At 42.1% G+C, this 22,052-nt stretch overlaps 7 protein-coding genes across 7 annotated transcripts; 1 reads left to right on the top strand and 6 right to left on the bottom strand.

Moving 5' to 3' along the window:
• Positions 1-1,806: 1,806 nt before the first annotated feature.
• On the bottom strand, positions 1,807-2,511 carry Bfra_009401 (uncharacterized protein; the record flags this gene model as incomplete). Its single annotated transcript, XM_037339743.1, has 5 exons — positions 1,807-2,019; positions 2,095-2,103; positions 2,140-2,250; positions 2,281-2,379; positions 2,410-2,511. 5 exons carry the CDS (start codon positions 2,509-2,511, stop codon positions 1,807-1,809), a joined length of 534 nt encoding a protein of 177 aa, XP_037189793.1.
• A 2,279-nt stretch (positions 2,512-4,790) lies between these two features.
• Positions 4,791-5,360, bottom strand: Bfra_009400 (putative 3 -5 exonuclease protein; the record flags this gene model as incomplete). Its single annotated transcript, XM_037339742.1, has 1 exon — positions 4,791-5,360. One exon carries the CDS (start codon positions 5,358-5,360, stop codon positions 4,791-4,793), a length of 570 nt encoding a protein of 189 aa, XP_037189792.1.
• A 539-nt stretch (positions 5,361-5,899) lies between these two features.
• On the bottom strand, positions 5,900-7,656 carry Bfra_009399 (uncharacterized protein; the record flags this gene model as incomplete). Its single annotated transcript, XM_037339741.1, has 2 exons — positions 5,900-6,494; positions 6,647-7,656. 2 exons carry the CDS (start codon positions 7,654-7,656, stop codon positions 5,900-5,902), a joined length of 1,605 nt encoding a protein of 534 aa, XP_037189791.1.
• A 1,447-nt stretch (positions 7,657-9,103) lies between these two features.
• On the top strand, positions 9,104-10,520 carry Bfra_009398ia (uncharacterized protein; the record flags this gene model as incomplete). The annotated part of the gene is made up of 3 exons (XM_037339740.1): positions 9,104-9,547; positions 9,736-10,169; positions 10,430-10,520. The coding sequence occupies 3 exons, from the start codon at positions 9,104-9,106 to the stop codon at positions 10,518-10,520; spliced, it is 969 nt and encodes a 322-aa protein (XP_037189790.1).
• Positions 10,521-11,089: 569 nt separating this feature from the next.
• Positions 11,090-14,940, bottom strand: Bfra_009397 (putative histidine kinase-group xi protein; the record flags this gene model as incomplete). Its single annotated transcript, XM_037339739.1, has 4 exons — positions 11,090-11,439; positions 11,598-11,745; positions 11,881-14,622; positions 14,719-14,940. 4 exons carry the CDS (start codon positions 14,938-14,940, stop codon positions 11,090-11,092), a joined length of 3,462 nt encoding a protein of 1,153 aa, XP_037189789.1.
• Positions 14,941-15,682: 742 nt separating this feature from the next.
• Bfra_009396 (putative f-box domain-containing protein) lies at positions 15,683-16,789 on the bottom strand (the record flags this gene model as incomplete). The annotated part of the gene is made up of 1 exon (XM_037339738.1): positions 15,683-16,789. One exon carries the CDS (start codon positions 16,787-16,789, stop codon positions 15,683-15,685), a length of 1,107 nt encoding a protein of 368 aa, XP_037189788.1.
• A 1,165-nt stretch (positions 16,790-17,954) lies between these two features.
• Positions 17,955-20,438, bottom strand: Bfra_009395 (putative histone deacetylase protein; the record flags this gene model as incomplete). The annotated part of the gene is made up of 3 exons (XM_037339737.1): positions 17,955-18,605; positions 18,657-18,720; positions 18,769-20,438. 3 exons carry the CDS (start codon positions 20,436-20,438, stop codon positions 17,955-17,957), a joined length of 2,385 nt encoding a protein of 794 aa, XP_037189787.1.
• Between the last annotated feature and the right edge of the window lie 1,614 nt (positions 20,439-22,052).

Here is a 22,052-nt window from a genome sequence, read left to right as displayed (position 1 = left end):
AAACTTAACTCAATCGGCCAATCTAGATCACTGAGCTTGTCGATTATTCCTCTTAGCTAGTTAGACCGGGCCACGGATCAATTGACAGTAATCGGTTTAATCGTGCGTGCTAACCGATAGGGCGTAGACTATTTGATTAAGGATATTGCGATGTACATTTTGGGGGAGTGAGAAGGAAATGTGTAGTTAGCAACCCCTTTTTTCAAAGTATTGGCACTCAACCCTGGGATTTCATGAAACATACCACAAACAACTTCCCCCTGTCCAAAGTATTTTAGAACCTACCTACCATCCACCGAGCGAACGAATCCCACACGTGTATCATCCCGTAAAAATCTCTAGTTACATCGCTCGCCAAGTTCCAACCGACTCATCACTCGGAATGATTATCGGAGTCTTTCATCCGATGGTCGCGACCGAACTATCTTGGTTGAAGAAGAGATTCCGGAGGAAATAGGTATCGTACAATTGGACGCCGCATTCTTGGCATCATGTATCAGATATCGAGCTGGTATAAGTGCTGACTGGGTGGGGCATCGAAATGTCTCCCTTTCCAGGAGAGGAAGTTAACAATGTGCCTAGGTGGAGAAAGGTTACGCAAGGAGAGGGAAGATACTTTACGGGAGATTTCGCAAGCAACCTGCCAATTTCCGATGAGACCATATTCATCCTCATTCCAACTCCTTTTCCCCACCCAAATCCATGAAATCTACCTTTCCCCCACCCAAAAAGCTACTCCAGAACTTCGCCCGCTCCCCAGCCGCATCTAGACCACAATCTCACCCCAATCTACCCCACAACCCCACACCCATCGCGATCCGAACCCAGACCGGAAGACTGATCCCCAACATAGCACCAAAATCAATGCTTTTTCTTCCCGCACTGCCCTTGATCTTCCCCTCTATTCTGACGTCCCACGCCTTCTAATACCACCACGCCCCCCTCCTGTTTCCACAAAAACTCCGCTTCTCTCCACTTCTTGATCGAAAGGGGATGGAAGGGAGTAAAGAGGTGTCTTTGTTGCACATCGCATTTTGTGGGCCGTGACACTTGTGTTGATTATGGCTTGCCTCGGGGGTTGGTTGGGGCTGAGGGGCTGAGGGGCTGAGATGTGGTGAAGGGGTTGAGGGGATTGAGGGGATTGAGATTATTATCTCGATGGGGGTTCAGACGCTCTCGGTATATCCAGTGTATATTTGATTTTTTGTTCATATTTTTATTTCTTTTATTCATTTGTAACAAGAAGAGGTTTAATGCTTAAATACGTATCAATTTGGATAAAAGACTCGGTAAAAGTATTCTCGAGTTCTCAAAATAATAGAAGAGAGAAGTATTTTCTACTATTATTATTGAGGGAAAGATAACAGTATCAAAGGTTCTGAGATTATTCCACGTGTATTTTCTTGAATATTAGTTTTCTATTGATACTTTGCCTTTGCCACAAACTAGCATCCAATTTCCTAACTAATCATTCCAATAATTTCCAATCTGTCTTATATCATCAACCAAAGCTGGTGGGTTATCTAATCCTGGAAAGTGTCCACCGAAGTTATGATCTACAGTTTCGTTAGCAAGAAGAGCGGAATAGTGTTACAAGAATTGTATGGGAATAGGCAAGAAAGAGAGACTTACAATCATAAGTCACTAGGTTTCCTATCCATGGAACTACTTTTTCTATCTAGAATGTACCACTATATTTGAAACTGCTAAAGACCATTAGTATATCAGTTTGTGCTTTGCTATAGCTTGAGCTATATGCGTTGGTATTTTGCAGATATATGAAAATAGATAACACAAAAGATTTAGTTAAATAGTAGAGTGAAACTTAGCAGAGGATTTCAATATGTGTAAGGACAAACAGCGATGTTTCTGCTTGTAGATCGGACCCTTTAGGCATCTCAGCTTTAAATGTAATCGAAAAATTGAGGGGTTAGAAATCTTACACGAGATATATTTCTCTGCCATCCAGGACAATTGTTCAATGGGGTTATCGTGAAACGCTAAGCCAATAGTGTTGATCTGTTTCTTGATTTAGTTTATGATTTTCTATATAAAAAATTATAGCAGAATAGTATGCCTATATAGTATTCTTACTTTGATACTCTATTCAATAATATATTCTATATTGAAATCTAGAACCAGATTTTCCTGGAACTCCTCATCTATATTGAGAGTAATATTATATTTAAGAAAGTCAACTAGACTTAATAAAAGGAACAATATACCAGTAAGATAAATTGCATACACTAACTTATTGAAATTTTTATATAAATTATATACCACATTACTATCAAAATCTGATCTGTGGATTGTATAGATTCTGTATTCCAAAACGTTAGTTATCAAAGTATTGAAGATATATGCTGTATCGTTTAGTATCTAGATAATAGGTGATGTATTGGAGAATACATAATCTAATAGTGAAGAGACTATGATACAGAAGGAAGCAGAGGTTTCATTGGGTATGCTAGATGCTGTCATCAATGAGTCAATCACTAGAAGAAAATCCATGAAGCTTCTAGGCTATCCATGGTTTAGGATGAGTGGTATTGCATTTAACTCGCTTGACTTCTAGTAAACAAAATGGATTGTTAATCCTTCAATAATAGTTATATAATAATTGTACCTATTAAAACATTAAATATATAAATATATGCTTAATATGATTAGCTAGGATATACTAATCAATTCAAATCAGCCTACTCAATAGCCTAATTGAAAGTAGTAATTCATTCTGTTTGCATCGATTTTAATATGCTTAAATCAATGCTGAGGGAGTTATTGAGTTTAGGATATTCCTTAATAGCTAATAATTGGGTTTGGGTTATCAATTGAAGTATTCAATATAGTTCTAAGTCAATTGTGAAATCCTTAACTTGGGCGAGCGTCATATAACCGGTTAAGAACTCTAAGGGGATATTCCTTAACTGGAACAACTGCATCTTTTTGATCTATTGCGGAAACGTTGTGGTAATATCAGGTGCTGGATTTTACTCTTCTCGAAGTGCAGGAAAGCTGGCTTTATACAATTGTCCCCAAATAAACTTTGCTTATTTTACGCATGGTTGATTGTTTGAATGTGAGCATTATTGGCTCGCTTCGAATTCTCCAACCGTTGTCTCCAACAGTTGGATAAGATAAATACGCATAAGACGCGAGCCCTTGCTGTCTAATATGAGAAATTGAAATTGAAGAGTAGTGATAGTAGGATAGTGTACATTGAATACATAATTAGATTAGATTAAGCTAGGAGTATGGATAATCATATCTCTCTGTGGTTCAGATTTTTGTCAAGCGCAATCAGATATCGCAAAATATTCAGGAGAGAAAAAAACGGGGATGAGTAATTAGTATGGAAATTATACTTCACTAAAATAAAGTATTGTATAGGTTATATAGATTGTACTGCGCCGAGTAGAAAACATAGCTTATCGTTTTATATGAGACTTGATATAACCAGAGTGATATAACCAGAGTAGGCTCCACTGTTCTTGAGCTCTGAATCTGGTGTTCGATTGTATCGCTACTATTTCTCTACTTTATCCCTTACAGCAAGCTACTTCTCGTAGTCATTGAAAGTCACCATCCCTTTATGGCCGCCGTTTCACTGCCTATATTCAACTACAGAGACCACCATGGAAATCCATAGAAGGCTTCTATAACAGTAAGCAAACCTTGCATTCGTATCAGACAAAAACATAAGGTATTTCTTCAGAGAACTCAATCTAAAGCTAGCTCATAACATCACTAAAACATAAATTCCATAACATAAGAAAAAGATCAATAAACATCATCTTGTTATCGACTAGCCATTATGATTCTTTCGCGACAAGAACACTTATGGGCAACCCGAACACCGATTGGTTTGGATGGACTTGCCGCCATGTTCAAGTGATTTGAGGTAGATTTAAATGAGATTGCTGATGTTTAGTTTGCTGGACATATATCATGAATAAGAGAATACAATTTTGTGTTTGTAGTCGGAGAGTTGGGGAATTTGAGTAAACGCTGGTGAAGGCAAATCTAAAAGCCAGTTGAAGTCGAAATAGAGCATGTAAGAGTACCGGTCAGAATATGCTCGAAGTGGAATGAAGTGAAATCCAAACATAATACAAAATTAGAAGTGAATATTGTATGAGATCAAGACAGTGAGGGATGTAGAAAGGAACGCTGGATTGACACAGAAGTGTGCGGGGGGTCAAGCGCTAGCCGATATTCCCGATTGCTACGTCTCTTGGCTTGCATTCTGTATTACCCGGCACCACTCTGTGTCACACGCTTTTATCTTGGGTACTCTACTTCTGATTAGAGTTCCATGATTTGAGAAAATCTGTACCTACGAGATTGTCACGATCATATTCATACGTTCAATATGACATGGTTGTTTGAAAATAGTGAGTAGATTTGAACAACTACGGAAATAGGTATATTTAGCAAAACGTTGGGTTGTGAGGATCTTCCTATACCCGAGCTTTTGATATTTAAGTTTCTTCATTTGTACAAGTACATGCATAGAGTCTCTTTACATGTCCCATCAGTACAGTAGTCTGGCAAGGTAGGACCCAAGTGTCCAGCTGTAGTAACCATCCGACAACGCTCAATCGGAATAATAATAGTGGTAGTCGCAATCATTGATAATATCCCTACAGCTGGTAGGCCAGTTATAATCGTCCTCGTATTCCTCCTCATCATTCCAACCGTATTCTTTATCCAAGAAGTCTGGAGGAGGCGGGACGTAATTCCACTCATCCAAAGTTTTATTCTGGTCTCCACTCCACAGGGCTAAGGTTCTATCCGGCCCGCGAGGTTGGTAGTTCCGGCGTCTGAGACGCCTCAACAGGCTTCTTGGTTTCTTCATTAACCAGATCTCGCCACCTGTTGGTTCTCGAATGGAATTTTCTCCACAACTTAGGCAGATGCTGGACATCCCCAACCCAATAGGAGATGATTTCGTTGCAGATTGGTCGTTGTTCAAAAACATCGTAGGAACCACCAAGTTCAGGCTTAAACAATCGCTCTCCTTTCTCTTTTGCCAGCTTCCAACTCTTTAGATCGCGGTTATCCAACCCGCTCTGCTCAATACATTTGGCTAGACGGTTCAGGAACTTCCTAGAACTTGTAGTCGTCCTCGTAGTACTCTCCATAAGTTGAACATCCTCTAACCCTTGTAGTACCACGCCAAAATGTGCATATAAGGCATCCGAATCGTTGCGATTGTCAAAAAAGATCATTGGAATTTTTTGGTCTTGGAGGATATCCTTTAGTGGCTTTCCTTTGATGCCAGTGGTATTGAACGCTAGCGGGCATAGAAAACGTTTCAGCTTCTTTTCGCTTTCCTCAACTGACACAACGGAAACCATGAATATGCGATGCAGCGTTTGGTTCTTAGAGGCACAGTCATTTTACCTCATTATATTATGTTGCTTGAGTTAGGACATCATATACTGGTCCTATCATGGAAGTTTGAAATCGTGTAAAATTGTCCAAACTGTGTGAGTCTGGATTTACAATCCAAGAACCTTGGAGATACATCCAGCAGATATAAGATCCAACGATTTTGGTCCGTAGTATCTATCATCTATAGCCAATCTTCGATCTAAAACACGCACAGATTACTGCTCATGGCAATGTGAACATACAGATTCTCCCTCTTTCCAACCTTCTATATTAATCTTCTTTAAATTGCACCTATCACTGCTTGCGTAGACATCCATACCCCTTATCCTCCATCACCTCTTCAGTGGTGATATCACCGTCATCACCAACAATCAATCCCAAATGCGAGGAAGATACCTCTCGGACTCTTATTATCTTTTTGTATGTATCAGCCTTTTCAATTCCAGCACATGTATTATCGAGATTCGAAGATGGCGGAGAGTTGATTGCAAGTACGAGAATCTCAGTGAGTGACTTGAGGATATTGTTCGTGTATCCGTGCCGACAAACGAGCACCGCGTGTATTAGTGCTAATAAATGCTAATAATATGTGTAGAACAAGAATGGATACTGCCAAATGTCTCGTGGAGCCTTGAAGAGAGTAACTATAGCCATAACGGAAGCGCTTGATGTGGATGTCTGTGACGTCTTTGGGAACATTGGATAAAGTAGTAAAGTTTTGGTTCGGTTCCACTGTAGGAATCAAGACTTTGAAACCTGCATTCATCTTGTATGGAATTCTTGACATTGCATCTGACATAAAGGTTGTCGCTATCATGCCCAATGGATTAGCGTTATTAGTGCCAAATGACGAGGATGCCAGAGGCAATATTATATCGTTCGGTGGCAAGGCGGCATTTGCCCACTCGGCATCTATTTGCACTGTATGTATGGTTTTCGCTGTATTGGTAGAATCTTGCATCAAATCATCAAGACTCTGTGTTGGATTGGTGGTGCTAGGTGAATGAATATACCGATCTCTTGTGGGGTCAATGTAGAGTTTAGACGCCTGCCACCCAGCGAACAAGGAACACGAGGAAATACGAATAAGGTACCAACTATGTCTGTTAGTAATGGAAGTAAGGTTGTTCTGCACACCTAATCCCCCTTCATAATAATCAAACATCACGACCCCTATGGAAGGTGAGTTGGCGGTCTTATCTTTTGACTGCATCCATGTCGCTGAGGATCCTCCCGAGCGCGATCCCACATCTCGAGTGCATGCCGAACTTCTGATTGCCAATATCTACCCTGAGACGTATCTCTGTTTAAGAATGGCAGTGGTAGATCATCGAGCGTCTTGTATCCTTTGATTAATCCATTTGTTATGTTATAGTCCCTGCCTATGCAAGCTGCAACTACCTGTGGTGCAGGAGGATCTTCGCCGTTGATCAATACTTGGAATCTGGATGTTTCGTTTTGTGATCCTACCATCTGGGCAAATGATGTGACAAGTGAGCCTGTCGGTACAGATACAGTTTGACTCAAACACCAAGTATATGTATTATAAAAGCCATCTATCTTTAGAGTTTTTTGAACGCTTGATGCGCCGCCAATGAATCGATCGTAAAAAGCTCGTTTTGAATTCATTGGCATGGTAATGTTCCACGAGTACTGTGATTCTCGTGAACTGGGTCTGTCAACCCATGCCCGAATGGCCGAGAAGCCACCTGCTGCACAATTGTCTAAGAATTTATTAGACTCAAAAGCACAAAACGTGTCAAAGCTCGAATTGTCGACTTGATTAGGCCAAACTTGAGACTTTTCTGCATTTAGAGTGAAATGGGTGGTAGACCAGGACGAATATTCTGTCGTTGGGACAATCCACCAGTCCAGGGATGGCAACATCAGTATTGCAGACGCAGGTCCAGAGACAGCAGCTAGGATCATAGCAAAGAGTGTCATGACAAAAAACAAAAAGCGACGCTTGAAATGATGTCCAAATGTACCTGCAGCCCACAAGTCCGGGCTGAGAAGCGACCCAAGATCGGTGATTTTGAAAGCGATGAGAAACCCACCAAGGGGTATTCCTTGACGTAAAGCTTCATGCTGTAAAAAAGACAATATGATTGTTGACAAAGAAATCCCGATAAGTATCTCATGGACTTTGGCCACGAATTGCAGACCATTAAGCCGAGTATTAACTTCTGCATCAGCATTACCCATCGAGTTCGCGTATATTTCATGCCCATTCAAGAATAACAAAGTAATAGTGATCATGATAGGTAGTACATGTGTACCAGTTTTTTGAAGGGCTTTCCGTCTATCTTTCCGAACTGCTACTTTCGGCTTCTCAGTCTTTTTTTTGACATTTTGGATTGAAATGGGAAGAGGCGGGAAAGACATTGAGCTGGAGCGAGGAAAGACGAAGCAATGTTCAAATCAAGGCCTGTGTAACAGATAATTTGGTGAACGAACATTTTGCTGGGCAATGTCGAACAGAAACCACTTTATATAACTGTATTTACTGTGCCTTACACTTGAGTGATGAACCGTTATTCTCAAGGCGAAAAACCTAATCTTTTTTCTTGGAATCTTCCAGCGGTGTCATCCGGGCATGTAGCTGAAAGCCCGATAGTTGATCGATGGGGGCGAAACCCAAGGAGACAGAGCTGCCAATGGCCTTTTCAATACCTGGTTGAAAAATTCTTGCGGATTCTGAAAATCTCAGATAAGCAGCGTAAAGCAATGGCTCACCGGTATCGAATAGAGGCATACATTTCTTAAGGCTAAGGCAGCACATGGCGACACACTTGTCAGCTCTGATTCATAGTCGGAGCCCCTGGATTATGCATTTCTTCAAGGTCTTTATGCTTGTCGGCACATTTCAAAGCCTCACAAGCTGGAAAGAAGTACGTGGAAGGTAAAGATGGAGACTTGAAACGGGGGAATGCGCAGGGAGCACCCACTCGTACCAAACAGCTGGAAGATGAAAGCTTTGAGTATTCGATATCACGATTGGGAGAATCGAGAGCATCAACATCATGTTGTGTCGCAATGATCCTGATCCCTCCGTGGATCTAAAAGTAGTGTTAACGGTGAGAAATGAGTGTTCCGATGAATATGAGGAGAAAGATGTTGTGCTTATGGACGTCAAGGTTATCCGTTAATTATACAACGTAGGCAAGGCTTCATCCTTTATTCCAAAGCAAATGTTATTTACCCAGAGCGACCATTAAATTGAAACCGACGACGAGAACACTTTCACCACTTGATGTCGTCGTCTTTGTCGTTGTCTTTCACTCTCACTGAAGATATGAGAATCCTCAAATACACCATCTTATCTCACATGTCACACTCCACCAATCACTATCAGCAAACATCCCCACCTCCAAAGCCATGGGAGCTAAATCCCTACCACCAATCCCCATCCTCTTAAAATGAGCTTCTTCACCGCCCCGTCCAACCACCTTAAACCACGAATTCATCAACTTCTTTCTCACACCCTCACCTCCTCTTTTTCCTCACCTCTCACAAGCTTCATATATTGATAGTCTGGGTCCATCTTTCCATTAAGGCCCATCCTATACTTCTTCGAGACATACATACATATACCTACATACGCATAACATATCTGCATATATCTTGAAAATCCGGGCGTCAACTGATTGATTTGATTAATCGAGGATAAGAATACCTAGTACAGACACAGACAGACTCCGCAGAAATGGAGCGATACCCCACACCTCCCTCCACGAGTTCTCCCAAACACGGATATCACGATGATCATAACTTAGGAGGGGCACGAAACGAAGCTCCAGCTTCATATGCTTTCCACAACGATCACAACGATCATAAATCTACCATCTATTCTTCCTTCACAAACGCATCGACCATCGTTCCTGCCTCCACAGAAGCATGGGCATCCGGTTATCCAGCGACTAGTTCCAATAAACCTATCGACAAACACTCCCAAGATTTCTTCGGCATCACATCCCAAGACCCATCTTACAACCACCCCAATCCAATTCAATTTGCCGGTCCTCCCCTCCCTACCACCACCGAATCTTTCAAATCGCAAGGCCCAAATGCAAAAAGTTACAGCTATGACGATCGTCCAATAGCCCATCGACCCGCCCAAGAAACCTACTGGCAAACAACATCCGATCCCGTTTCTCCCTCCCAAATCCCCCAAACCCACCCTTACCCCGAAACCTACAATCCCTCGCACCCCTCCCATCCCGGACCTCCTCCCCGCCGCTCCAGCTCTCCCATTCCCAACACTCTCCCCTCCACAACCGGCACAAACCCCTACTACAACCCTCCCTCCCAAACCTCTCAATCCTATCCCCAACCCAGCCTCAACCCATCCGCCGCCGCTCCTCTCCCATCCCAGGTCGCATCTCTTCTCCCCTCAAGAGACCTCTCTCCCCCTACTCCCTCTCCCGCCCTAAACCTCGTCCGGGCTTCGTAAGACGCGTCGTCTCGCGCTTCACATCCTGGATCCGCTCTCTCTTCTCCTGGATCCGAGCAAATCCTATCAAAACCGGTTTATTATCCTTCATCCCCATTTTACTCGGGACTGGTGTTGTAAAGACCGTGAAAGGAGTGAAACACTTCCTTGGAAATCGGGCTTCTAAAAGAAAGGAAAAGAAGCACGAACACAAACTTGAGAAAGAGGCAAAGAAATTGGAAAAGAAATGGCACGAGGATATATTCGGGGACTTTAAGGGATTTGCAGGGACTAAGGGGGGACCGCTGGATGGGATTCTGAAAATCGTTCATATGTTGGTGTAAGTCATTTTTTCTATGCTCTTTCGCCTCGCGTACTCTATTCCCCTTCCTACTTGTTCCTCCTTGTCCTCTCCTTCAAACACCATGGTAATTCTCTTGAACCCATCGATCCCGAAGAGTCAAAATCAAATGTCCCTTTTCCCCTCATGTCTGTCCAACTATTGCGCCAGTCTATCACCTCCCATTCCTCATCATCTATTTCTCTGCAAACATACTTTTCCTTATCACCCCTCTCAATCTCAAATCTAACTCTACACAGAAACCACTACTGCAGACTCACACCCTCCAACTTTCCCCGCGCAGCCTCTATTCTCCTCGAACTCTACTTCCTTGATATGAAGAACCTCTAGCCTATTTTCACCATTTCGGAACCGCCCATTTTTCTATCCTGCCATCCTTTTCTTAATCTCATCTTATTTCCCATTCCAACGACCAAAATGTAAACCCTTTCCAAAACCCATGATATCTCATCATATTTCCATTCCTTTCCTTTCCTTGACCTTTTAACGACCGAACGCATGATACATGACGCATAACGCAGAAACGACGCATGAAGCATGAACGAAGCATGAAGGAACTAGAACGGTAGCCTAGGTATATAACATCATAACCTCGAAAACTTCAAACAAGAACTTGCCGCTCGCGGCTTAATGATAAAACAAAATGACCACCAAAATATCTAGTGCATATTCTTTTTCCCGTGTCCTTGTCCGTGATGTCGTAACATGTTCGAAAGGTAAACTCCTATCCAAGCATTTGATTCCCGTTCTGGTGGAAGACCCCAAACTCCGGGGTTCCTGCTTGATGCCTGCCTGGAGTCGCGTGTAATATATGTATATGTATTTGATGACAAAACGGAAGTAAGAAGATATACATAAAAAAATTCTTCGTCGGAAATAGCACAATGAGCAAACCCAGCTCAAGGAATAGGAAAATCCGAGTCTCTATTCCGTGTTCCATTTGAAGAACTTCCATTTTTGCGATTCTTTTTCAGAGGACTCGTAGATGAGCTCGTTGTGCTTTTTTTGGATACATTTTTCTCCGAAGGATTCCCATCTGTAGATTTCGCACGGTGTGTATCTGGTTTTGAGAGATTCGTCGTATGTGATGGATTCTTCATCCGAGTTTTTGAATTCGAATTCAGCGTCTCGCTCTCAGTCTTCGGATACCGAGCGACCAATGTCTCGATCTGTTTCAGCATATCGTGGATCCGATATGGTTTTGTCGTTACATCATCCATACCCGCTTCGATCGTGCTCAGTATTTGATCTATTCCGGAGTCATATCGTTGGTTAGCGTCAAGTTCTAGTCCTGTCCGCTTGAAATCCCATTTGTATTTAATCCAACCCATCTGCATTTGTAGCGGTGTTGGATACACATAGTGGGTATAACAAATGAAGTATATAGATAGAAGAGTAAAAGTTTACCTTTCCTCGCATTGGCCGTTACAGCAATGATCGGGACATGTCCCTTTATCATCCCCTGAGCTTCCCACTTCCGGATCTGTCTTACACAGGTGATGCCATCCATAATGGGCATTTCTAAATCCATTAGTATGAGGTTGAGTGGTTGTTTCTGAATAATATGTGTTAGTGATATCCACTCAATTCCCTACTGCCAAATTATTGCCCACTGGCACTCTGTATACTTATCCGCTAGTGACCGGAAGTCAAAGGAAGATAGGGAGTTAAGAAAAAAGAAAGTACATACTGAGTTCTCTTCCTCGCCATCCCCTCCAACCCAAAATGTCGTCTCCTTGAGAAATTCTAATGCTTCCCCACCATGATTTGCAACATTTACCCTATATCCTTCTTTCCTCAAACTTTTCACCAGCACTTTTTGATTCAATAAATTATCTTCCACAACCAATACCTCTAGCGGGACGTCCTCTGTTTCTCCACCATCATCTTGATTCCCTTTCGTCCTTCTTTTAATACTCAAAGGAGATAGCCGAGAGCTTATCCTCCTCATTGGCGAAGGTCTTATGGGAATCTTCAAATCAATTTTCTTCACTGCCATTCCACCCGTACCATTATGTACCGTATCCTCATGGCTCAAACTCGATATTTCAAATCCGCACGCCTCTCTGAGCGCATCATCCCTCAACGCCATTTGTAAATCCTTTTTCATACTATCTTCCGAGGCTTGCAAATCAAGGGGCGGAGTCGTCCTCCTGGTCTTCAAATAAAATTGAAATGTGCTTCCTTTCCCCCGTTCGCTATGAACTCCGATCTCACCACCTTGCATTTCAGTAAGTTGTCTCGAGATAAAAAGTCCTAATCCGCTTCCCCCATATTGCACATGGGTTTTTGGAGACGCTTGCATGAAGAGATTAAAAAGATTTGCTTTTTCGCTTTCCGAGAGACCTCGACCAGTATCGGTGACGGTGATAGATATATAAAGGACTTCCCCATCTCCCCATTCGCCTTTTACAGTTTGATCAGAGCTACTTTGATGTTTAGGTACATATTCGACAATCGTTTTTTGGGAGGATGGCCTTTCAAAAGAGGCGGCCATGGTAACGGTAATCCGACGGATTTCTTCCGTCCGGGTAAATTTGATGGCGTTGGTCATGAGATTTAAAAGAACTTGAAGAACTCTGCTTGGATCTAATAAGGTCCAATCTACGTTCAATTCTCTGATAGAATCATGTTGGACGAAATTCAATTTGGTGTCAGCTTGTTTGAGTTCTGATTCAAACATCTTGAGAGCGTTATGGATGATATGTACCGGCTGAGAAGGTTCGGGGGAAACAACAAGAAGGTTACTGTCTAATCTTGAAAGAGTCAATATATCATCAATTATGCGTTTTTGATGCATGGCACAGTAAATGATTGTATCTGTAGCTTCGATAGCACTACTTATTAGATGCATTGGTGGTTCCATGGATGTTGACTCATGGACTTTCCCAAGACCACTACATTTGTTAACTGAATCTTCAAATTCATGCAGTGAAGAGAGGATTTCATCGGCACAACCAATTAATGCCGACAACGGGTTGCGCATTTCGTGAGAGGTCATATCAATAAATCTCTCTTGCTGCCTCCTCATTTCCAGGGCTTGTTCCATTTTCGCTCGAAGTTGATTTTCCGACCACTTCAACTCTGTAATGTCCGTAATACAACTCATGATCGTAGAAACATTACCTTCATCGTCCAGATCCGGATATAAAGTAAGTAAGAGATGAGTCTCCGTCCACTGCTCTTCACCATCAGTAGTCAGCTCTGGGACTCTCCACGGCTGATCAATTCGTGTCTGAAATGTGAGGGGTTTTTTCTCTTCAACACATTCCGACCAAGCTCTCGTCACTGGTTCAAATTCTCCGGCCACTAACACTTTCTCCCAGTTGACCTGCGAGCTTCCAACCTCTAATTTCGTCTGAGATTTCCAGAGATCGTTTGCTGTCAGGGCAGTTCCATCAGTCTTTAGGATTGCGAGCCCAACAGGAATACGCGTTGCAAACAGTGCAAAATTTTTCTCAGTTTCGGTAAGTTGATGTGATAGAATTTCCCTGTCTAATGCCTCCTGTTTTGCAAGTGCCAATCGCTTTTCAACTTCCTGACGGAGTATGATGGCAGAGAGTTGAGGAGTCGTTACCTGCTTTGACAAAATTTGTATCCACTCTTGGTAATCTTCATCATAGGATAATCGAGGATTCAATGCAATAACAAGAAAAGCAAGAACACTTCGTGCCTTGGAATCTGTCATTGGACAAATAACTACATGAGTTGGTTCGCCAAATCCTCGGAACTGTATCCCATCAAATCTTCGCTTCATCTCGGGGTCCACAGGCATTAATACGCTCTCCATTGCGTTCATAGCTTGGTTGAATGGCTCAGTCAACCAGTTTTGGTCACATGCTAGATCAAATCCCGAGAGTGCAATGGAGTGCCCTTCGGGTATGCCAACAGAGCCTTCGAAAACGCAAGGTACGGATGGTGAAGATATAGTTGATGGGAGTGGACTTGATGCTTCGAAAGGTTCAGAAACTGAGTATAACAATCCAAAAGGCGCGTCCTTATCAGCTAGCTCAAGTCCTTGGATCAAATGATTCCAAAGATCACGAATGCTTTGGGCTTTAGATAATTGTTCGCCCAGAGCACGAAGAATGGCCATTCGTCTGTGCCCAATCACTTGACGTGTAGTTTCATCAATCGTTGTCCGTACAGCAATAACATGTCCTTCATTCTCACAGATGATCGGTATGAATTTATAAGTCATGTAAGTCTCCTCTTCAAACCCATGTCGATGAAGGAGAAGAAGAATATCTTTCTGAATAAGTGCTTTACCTGTCTCCTTTTGTGCTTCGATAAGTACGTCGAAATAATCCCATACCTCTGCAAATCCAATACATACATTTTGCCCTTGTGATGCAGGGTGTTTATTACCAATAAGTTGAGTAAATGGTTCATTGTAAATAATGGTGCTATCATCCCCCCACAAAATTGTGGCCTATCTATTAGATCAGCTATGACGTCTCTCACATATAAAATTGATCAACAACAGAAAATAGCTGTCAAAATCAGAATTTGTAAATGAAAGACTCACTGGGTTTGGATCTGCAAAACACAAAAGTACCATAGAACGAAGCTGCTTCGGCCATCCACTCATCGGACCTAGGGGACTTTTTTCCCAATCGACATCCACGGTAAATTGTTGAAATGGAGTCAATTCCATTGTCCGTGGTTCTGATATCCAATCGAAATTCTTCCGTTTTGACTTCTTTGCACCCCCTTCACGTGCTGCTCCCAGCGTGGTATGTCGATCCATGTTACAAGTTGAAGAAACTTCTTCAAAGAAGAATGCCTCGAGTCCTAGCTGGTGATTTGATTCCGCATAAAGAGTTTGCCCTGGTATCAAAACGTATGAAATCTGGGAAGGCAAAATTAACACTCTGAAGCCCAAGCCACAGTAGAGTATGTATTCGGTCAAACTGGAGCATCAGTGACGAGCGTGAAATTAATTGTTCAACAATCAAACCGGTGGGAAAGTTCAGATTACTGTGATGATAACAAAATTGACATGACTATTGAAAAGCGATAATAGATCATCAAAAATTTCAGCTTGTCTAAGAATGTCGACAACAAAAAGGAGGTTAGGTACTGGACTTGTGCGTGGCTATGGTGGTCGTGAGAATTTGGAAACCTGGAAAAGCACTAATGAGTGTTCTAGAATGGCCTTAAGCTCGATTCAGTCGGAGTGTTCAGTCCGATTCAAAACAATTCACGTGAATGGGGGGGCGTCTAGATCATATTCCAAATTCATCTAAGTATTCACAGAGTATATCTACACATTCTTCACTTTGATTTATACATTTGATCTTGATGAAGTTGTTGATGCTAAGTTCCTTGTTGACAGGCCACAAAAGTTCTTTGCACAGGTAGATACACACAACATTGTTCGCGCAAATGATGGCAAGAAGTCCCAAGCGTAACCAAAATTGGAAAAGTAATTGATGGGAAAATGGTTGATACAAGTAACATAACATTGGCCACCAATCCACCCGAAACTCTTATTCATTCTCATCAGTAGAAAGGACAATTTTCCCATCATTGTTGAATGGGTGATCATTCGAATAGCTCTCCTCATGAGGATGATCAGCTATACCAAATTTCAGATTATCCCCCTGCAAACACGAATCGCCAGATTGATACAACACAGGATGAAAAAGATGTGAATTGCCGGCGGCATTACGTCTTCTCTCAGTAATGATAGATATTGCATCACCTAAAGTTGCCGGAGTATTGTGACGTCTAAAATCAAACCCTCGGGAAAAAATATATTCTGTCCTTTCCGACTTGGTAAAAGTTTGGTCGTAAAGATAGATGAAATCCGAAGGGTCATATCTCAGAAGATTTCTCAGAAGACACCGGTACCATTCACCATGTCCCCACGCAATCTTCTCAATTGCTTGAGGTGTAAAATTGTACTGAGATTGTATGGTCGAATCCGATGGAAAAAGATCTAGTTCAATGAGCTTGACCACATGCTGTAGAAACTCAGTGAGCTGCAATATTTCAATTGTATCAAAGGATTCTATCAGACGTAAGCGAGGGTCAGATATGATCTCAACCGGAGGAAGAAACCAAGAGCCCATGCCACGGGTGCCCGAGAGACGACCGGGGTTGAATTGAACGTAGATTTCGTCGTGAAAAAGAGTAGCGTAAGTCCAATAGTTGTAGATAGCCCGACGTAAACGCTGTTGCTCATGAAGCCAAAGAAATCTCCTGTCCTGGTAATCAAGACGCCATCTAAATTGTGGAAAGATCTCGACAAGTCTAGAAGCAGCTTTGCCAAATTTCATCATTTTGCTCAATAATTGGATTGAGAGATGGGGCTCGTCTGGAACTTGTATAATACGATCGACGGCAACATTTCGGCGTGCTCCTGTGCCGACAATACTTCTACCTTTGGTTGAATCATCGCTCATGACCAATTTCACCAGGCTAGGAATTGGACCATATTCATTGTCCAATGCTCGCCTTATGATGGGCATACGTCGTCCACGTAGCGCATTGTAATTCTGTTTGGAGGTCTGGGACAAATGGAGAATATCAATGAGGTCGGAATACTCATATATTCTCTGTAGTAACTCGGTTGAAAGATTCGCGATGGACATGTTGAAGATATGTATTTGGTACGTTTGGGATGTTTTGTTTTGTTTTGTTTTATATGATGAAAGTTCTCTGAAAACATGGACAAATTGTCAGTATGTATGCTAACAGATTTGTTGGTTCTGACTTTACTCGCCTCTCTATTATGTCGCGCAAGCCTTTCGCTGTAGGAGGGGTTGCGGGTTAACTGTTGTTAACTTTCAATTGCTTCAGCTCTGTACTTCCCGCTCTATCACCAGAAAATCGATTGAATAAATTGGGTTTATAGGTATGTGATAAATGCTGCGCTATTGAAGAGCGCGAACCGTAGTGATGGATAGATAACCACCAAACGGCAACCGATTTATAAGAACCTAGATTTGGAACACCCCGACATTGGGGTTATATGAATTGCAGGTGGCATCTTTCAAGCTTCTGCGGTTTGAAAATGACAGTCTGACCCGACCGAAAAGTGATTGATGAATCATGACGAATGCAGTTGCAGAGAAGGAAGTGCAATAGAGTCGGGAAGTGATGATGTCTGCTACCTCGCTTATGTAATAATTAGGATAGGGATCTCTATCGGGGACCTCGAATACGAGATATCCCAAAGTGGCATCATCACATTTCATAGAACCATTTTTGGTATTGTGTTATTGTTATTCCACCCAAGAGCTACATCAATCAGACACTTAAATTCTCTATCTGTGCTTGAGTGGGTTATGATAGCTTCAATAAATGTGATATAAATGGATCAGCATTGCACACATATAAAACCAGCTCTTGGAATAGAAATGTAGAGATAGCTCTTTCTGTGAAGCCAACAAAGGAAATGCAGACTTCCATGAGAATGGCCACTCTATCGGAAAGCTTTCAGTATCTCAAAGATATCAAAGTGAGCAATCAAAATGAAGACTGGTTTAGATTATCTTGTATCTTGACTATAATAAGCTAATAAGACGCCCCCGAAATATACAATGTCCAAAACATGGCATGACTTGAAAGTTCTAATAATCTCCTCTCGCAATACACGTGCAGCATGTCCTTAGTAGTAGGCTTGTTGACTATTCTAAACATTCTCCCCAACCTTTCACCGAGACTAGCTCACGATCGCTCATGAGTTCCATCAACGGAAATTTGCAAACTACAATCCTACCTGAGCGAATAATGAAATCCCTTGCCCCAGGTCATTTACACATATTGAGTCTCCATCATTGTTGACATATTACCACCATCAATATCAGTCACCGGAATCTCATCCCCCATCACCATAACCTGGTCATCTACCGCTTTCTCATCAAACTTTGCGAGCATCCACTTCTTTGCCCTCGGCTGATGTATCTGCAACATACTTGCCAAGTCCGTCTCTTCACTTCGCACCACCTTTCCAAATCGCTGTTTCTTAACCTTCCTAATGCTTTCTTCGTCATTCCAACACGCATGTTTGTCAGCAACATAAATCTCACTATTTGCCTTGTACCAACTGCTTAAAGCTGAATCCGTTTCGCTCTTGACGGGTCGAAGACTACCAGTTATAAAGGCAAGTACCCCAGCGAGACGATTACGGCAATCTCTAGAGGTGAGTAACTGTTTGATACCAAGGTAAGAGTCGCCAACGCCCATAAGCATGATATTGTCTGAGTCATAAAGTTGGATAAAATTGTCCCAAATATAGCAAACAAGATCTTTCATTTGACTTTCGAGCTCAGTCATACCAGGGTGGGATGGGTAACGACTAGTGGTAGGGGGGGCAATGTCTGTGTTCAACGGGATGTTGATATCCATTACACCAATTTTATTTTCAACAGCCCAGGCGATAAAATCATTAACTGGAGGTTCGACCTAAATTGATTAGTTAGGCAGATGCTACATAGCATGAAAGGAGAGACTTACAACAAAGGCGTTATGTAAGGCGATTTGAGCTGTGTCTGAATCAGGGGAAGCATACAATGTCGGACTAGAATAATCAGCAGACATCACTAAAAAGAATGAAGAGGGGGCTTACGGATCATGAACGATTATCAATAATCTTTTCGCAAGATTAATATATGGGGTAACCATAACTTGATTATCAAAGGATCTTGCAAGTTGATGCCGTTGGATCCACAAGGAAGTCATCCGGTAGTTAGTCTTCAGCGTATTACTTTGACCATTTCTGATTTGATCATCAAGACGAAGGGCTCTTCTAAATTTTGGTTCCTTGTAGTCAACGACTCCAGATCGCATACATTGCCAATATTTAGATTGATAGTACTTGACTTCTTCGAAGACTCCGGCAGCGGTTCTATTCAATGGTGGAATAGGAAGTCTAATTGGTGGTTCTCCCATTAAAGTTTTGGCAACTGCAAGAGCAGATTGTGAGATTGCTGCTAAATTATAACCTCCCTCGAGACAGACTGCCACCTTTCCATCAGCAAGAGACATGAGCATATGGGTCATGTGAGAATAGCAGGCTGGTGTTACGAAACATCCTCCAAGTTCGTCTCCCGCAGCAGCGTCAAATCCTGCAGAAATTATGACAAGGTCAGGATCGAACTCTTGGGCAATAGGCATGACAATCCTTTGGAATGCTGCCATGTACTCTCCATCTCCCATTCCTTGAGAGACCCATCCGATATTGACATTCTTGCCAAGGCCAGGTCCACGACCGACTTTATCGTTACCACCGTCGGGAAGGCTAGGATCATCAGGTTGACCGGGATAAAATTGACCATTGTCATATACATGGAGTGAGATATATAAGACGTTTGGATCGTCGTAAAACATGTTCTGGGTGCCATTTCCATGGTGAATATCCCAATCCAGAATCAATACCTTTCTACATATCTCAGGATAATCCGCCATACAGACTTTAGCAGCTATAGGCACGTTATTAAAGACACAAAATCCTAGCGCCTCATTCTCTTCGGCGTGATGTCCAGGCGGTCGAATAATGGCAATAGCATTCTTTACATTCCCCACAACAACATGTTTGCAAGTTTCTATCGCACCACCTGCAGCGACAAGTGCAGCGTCGTAAGTACAAGGCCCAACATAAAGGGACTTTCGGCCAGTATCATATCTTTGATTTGCGTCGCGCAATTCTTCAGAGGTCATACTTAATAAGGACTCAACCCAGTCATAATGAAATGCAGTATGTGCCAGGCAGATCTCGTCTTTTCGGGCTAGTCTTGCCATGATACGCTGCATGTACTTGTTAGGTGATTCCTTGAGAATTTTCTCGACATTTTCCGCACTACCGGTATATACTAAGCCAGCGTCTTTAAAGGCTCTCATTATATGTTCTATCCGTCGAGGGTCTTCTGGGTGTGCCGTATTATCTGAATAGTCTCCAGAGGTGTGCAGCTTCATTCGATCGTCATAACAAACCCCAGAAGGGAGGTATGCTTGGCGTGGAATAGCTATAATCTTTGTATCTTCTGATGATGATGAATACATTTCATCCTCTGGGTCATGATAATCATAGGTGACTGCCATGTCTTCCGTAGTAGTTAGGACCCTGGGGTCAACAAATCCATTACCATTGCCGTTTGACAACACCCCGTTAATAGATCCTGCATGGACATTTTCATGTAGCTGAATCTGTTGCTGCTGTAAATGCATAAGTTCCTGTGTATTCGGCTGCATATCTACATCACCGCTTGACTGCAATAACGGGGGTCCTAATGTGTCCATTATTGACCGACCAACCCGTCACCAGGACTGATATTCAGTAGATGTTGAAAATAAACGACTGAAAGGTATGTCCTGTCATGCAAGAGGCCAGAATCATGCGACGTTAAATTAAAATACAAGCCCTCAAGCCTTAGCAGCAGGCAAGGAGCTCTTTGGGTACGAAACACCAAGATGCTGAAATGCCGTAGTCTTTCTTGATATTGCGAGAATAGGTCTGGCCGGTTGAGGTCAAGAAACTATGAACCGTCAGGAGATCTGTAAGTTTATCATGCAAAGTTAAAAGGATAAAGAGACCCAACGCCGAAAAGTACGATAGCATTGGATAATACGGTCAAAGAAGACTGGAGCTGGATCATTGTGGATGGATCCACCCCAGAACAGTGGGAGATACCTGGGGATGTGATATAGAAGCAGCCTGATAAACTGTATATACACATCATCATCCAGAAAATCCTAACAGTACTCCATTTCCATACTACACAATGAGTTTTGGATCATACGTGAATAGAGAAAAAATAGGAAAGTCATGTGACCGTAATATGAGGGAAGGACAGACATAAATTCTTTGTTATCTCTTGTAAAATCTAATAACAGAGTTGTACTTTCATAGCGGTTTCTTGAATCTACTTGACCCATACAAGTCAACGATAATGGAGTGCGAGGAATGAATGTTGATTGAGAACAGAAATGAAGTATGGAAACTTACCGAGACAATGATGAATGGGAATGGGATATAGCGGTTATCCGAAAGAAACAGTAGTTCTCAGGTATCGGAAGCCGATAATTATGTAAGAGAATGATGGCTGGCTATTGGAGTGTTTGGAAAGAATGTTATCCCGAGTCCGGAAATATAATATTGTCGAGTTCACAAGTTTATGGATGAATATTGTTTGTGAAGTTGCAGGAGAAGGAGAGATGGATTCCAAGTCGAAGCACCCGAGCCGACGAAATATTGTAGCCTGGAATTATAGGCAAGAACATTAGCACGTAAGTGCCCTCCAACATAGCAAAAATTAGGACATCAAGAGAATGTATTCTTTCAGTATTTGATATCAAATCGAATAGTCATTATTTAGATTTGAGATCATGTACAAACATTCAAAGGCTTTTGCTTTTTCTTAATGCTCACAAAACTGGGCACTGAAAGGTCTACTGATATTATTCTTCAAGATCGAAATGTTAGTATACAAATATCTGATTTTATTTGAGTGATTTAGTGTACCGCTTTTTTCGTCCATGTGGAGAGGGGCTGTAACTTTAAGGAAGGTTCTAGCCCAATGTAAATCAGACCAAAGATTTCTCACTTCTCCATATTTTGAGCCCCTTTAAAGATTCTCGTAGAGTGTTCATTCGGCAGTTGCTTGTATCAGCGATTAAGCTTGGCTATCCTGCCGAGAGCGATTGTAAGAAAGCAGAGGTCCTGGGTCTTCGATCCATTGACATGAATCGATTCGAAGTACATTAACGACAAAGATTACTTTCTGTATTCAAGAATCGAGGGGTTCATTATATTTGAAGTCCTTACCCAGTTGAAGGAAAGGTCAAGGGACGCAGCGGCACTACTGTTCATAGAATTCTATCCCAGCATACCTTCTGAAATGGCATCAGGTCAAG

The sequence above is a fragment of the Botrytis fragariae genome (assembly GCF_013461495.1).
Source record: "Botrytis fragariae strain BVB16 chromosome Unknown tig00000161, whole genome shotgun sequence".
NCBI classification, from domain to species: Eukaryota; Fungi; Ascomycota; class Leotiomycetes; order Helotiales; family Sclerotiniaceae; genus Botrytis; species Botrytis fragariae.
This window is presented reverse-complemented; position numbering and strand designations above follow the sequence as displayed.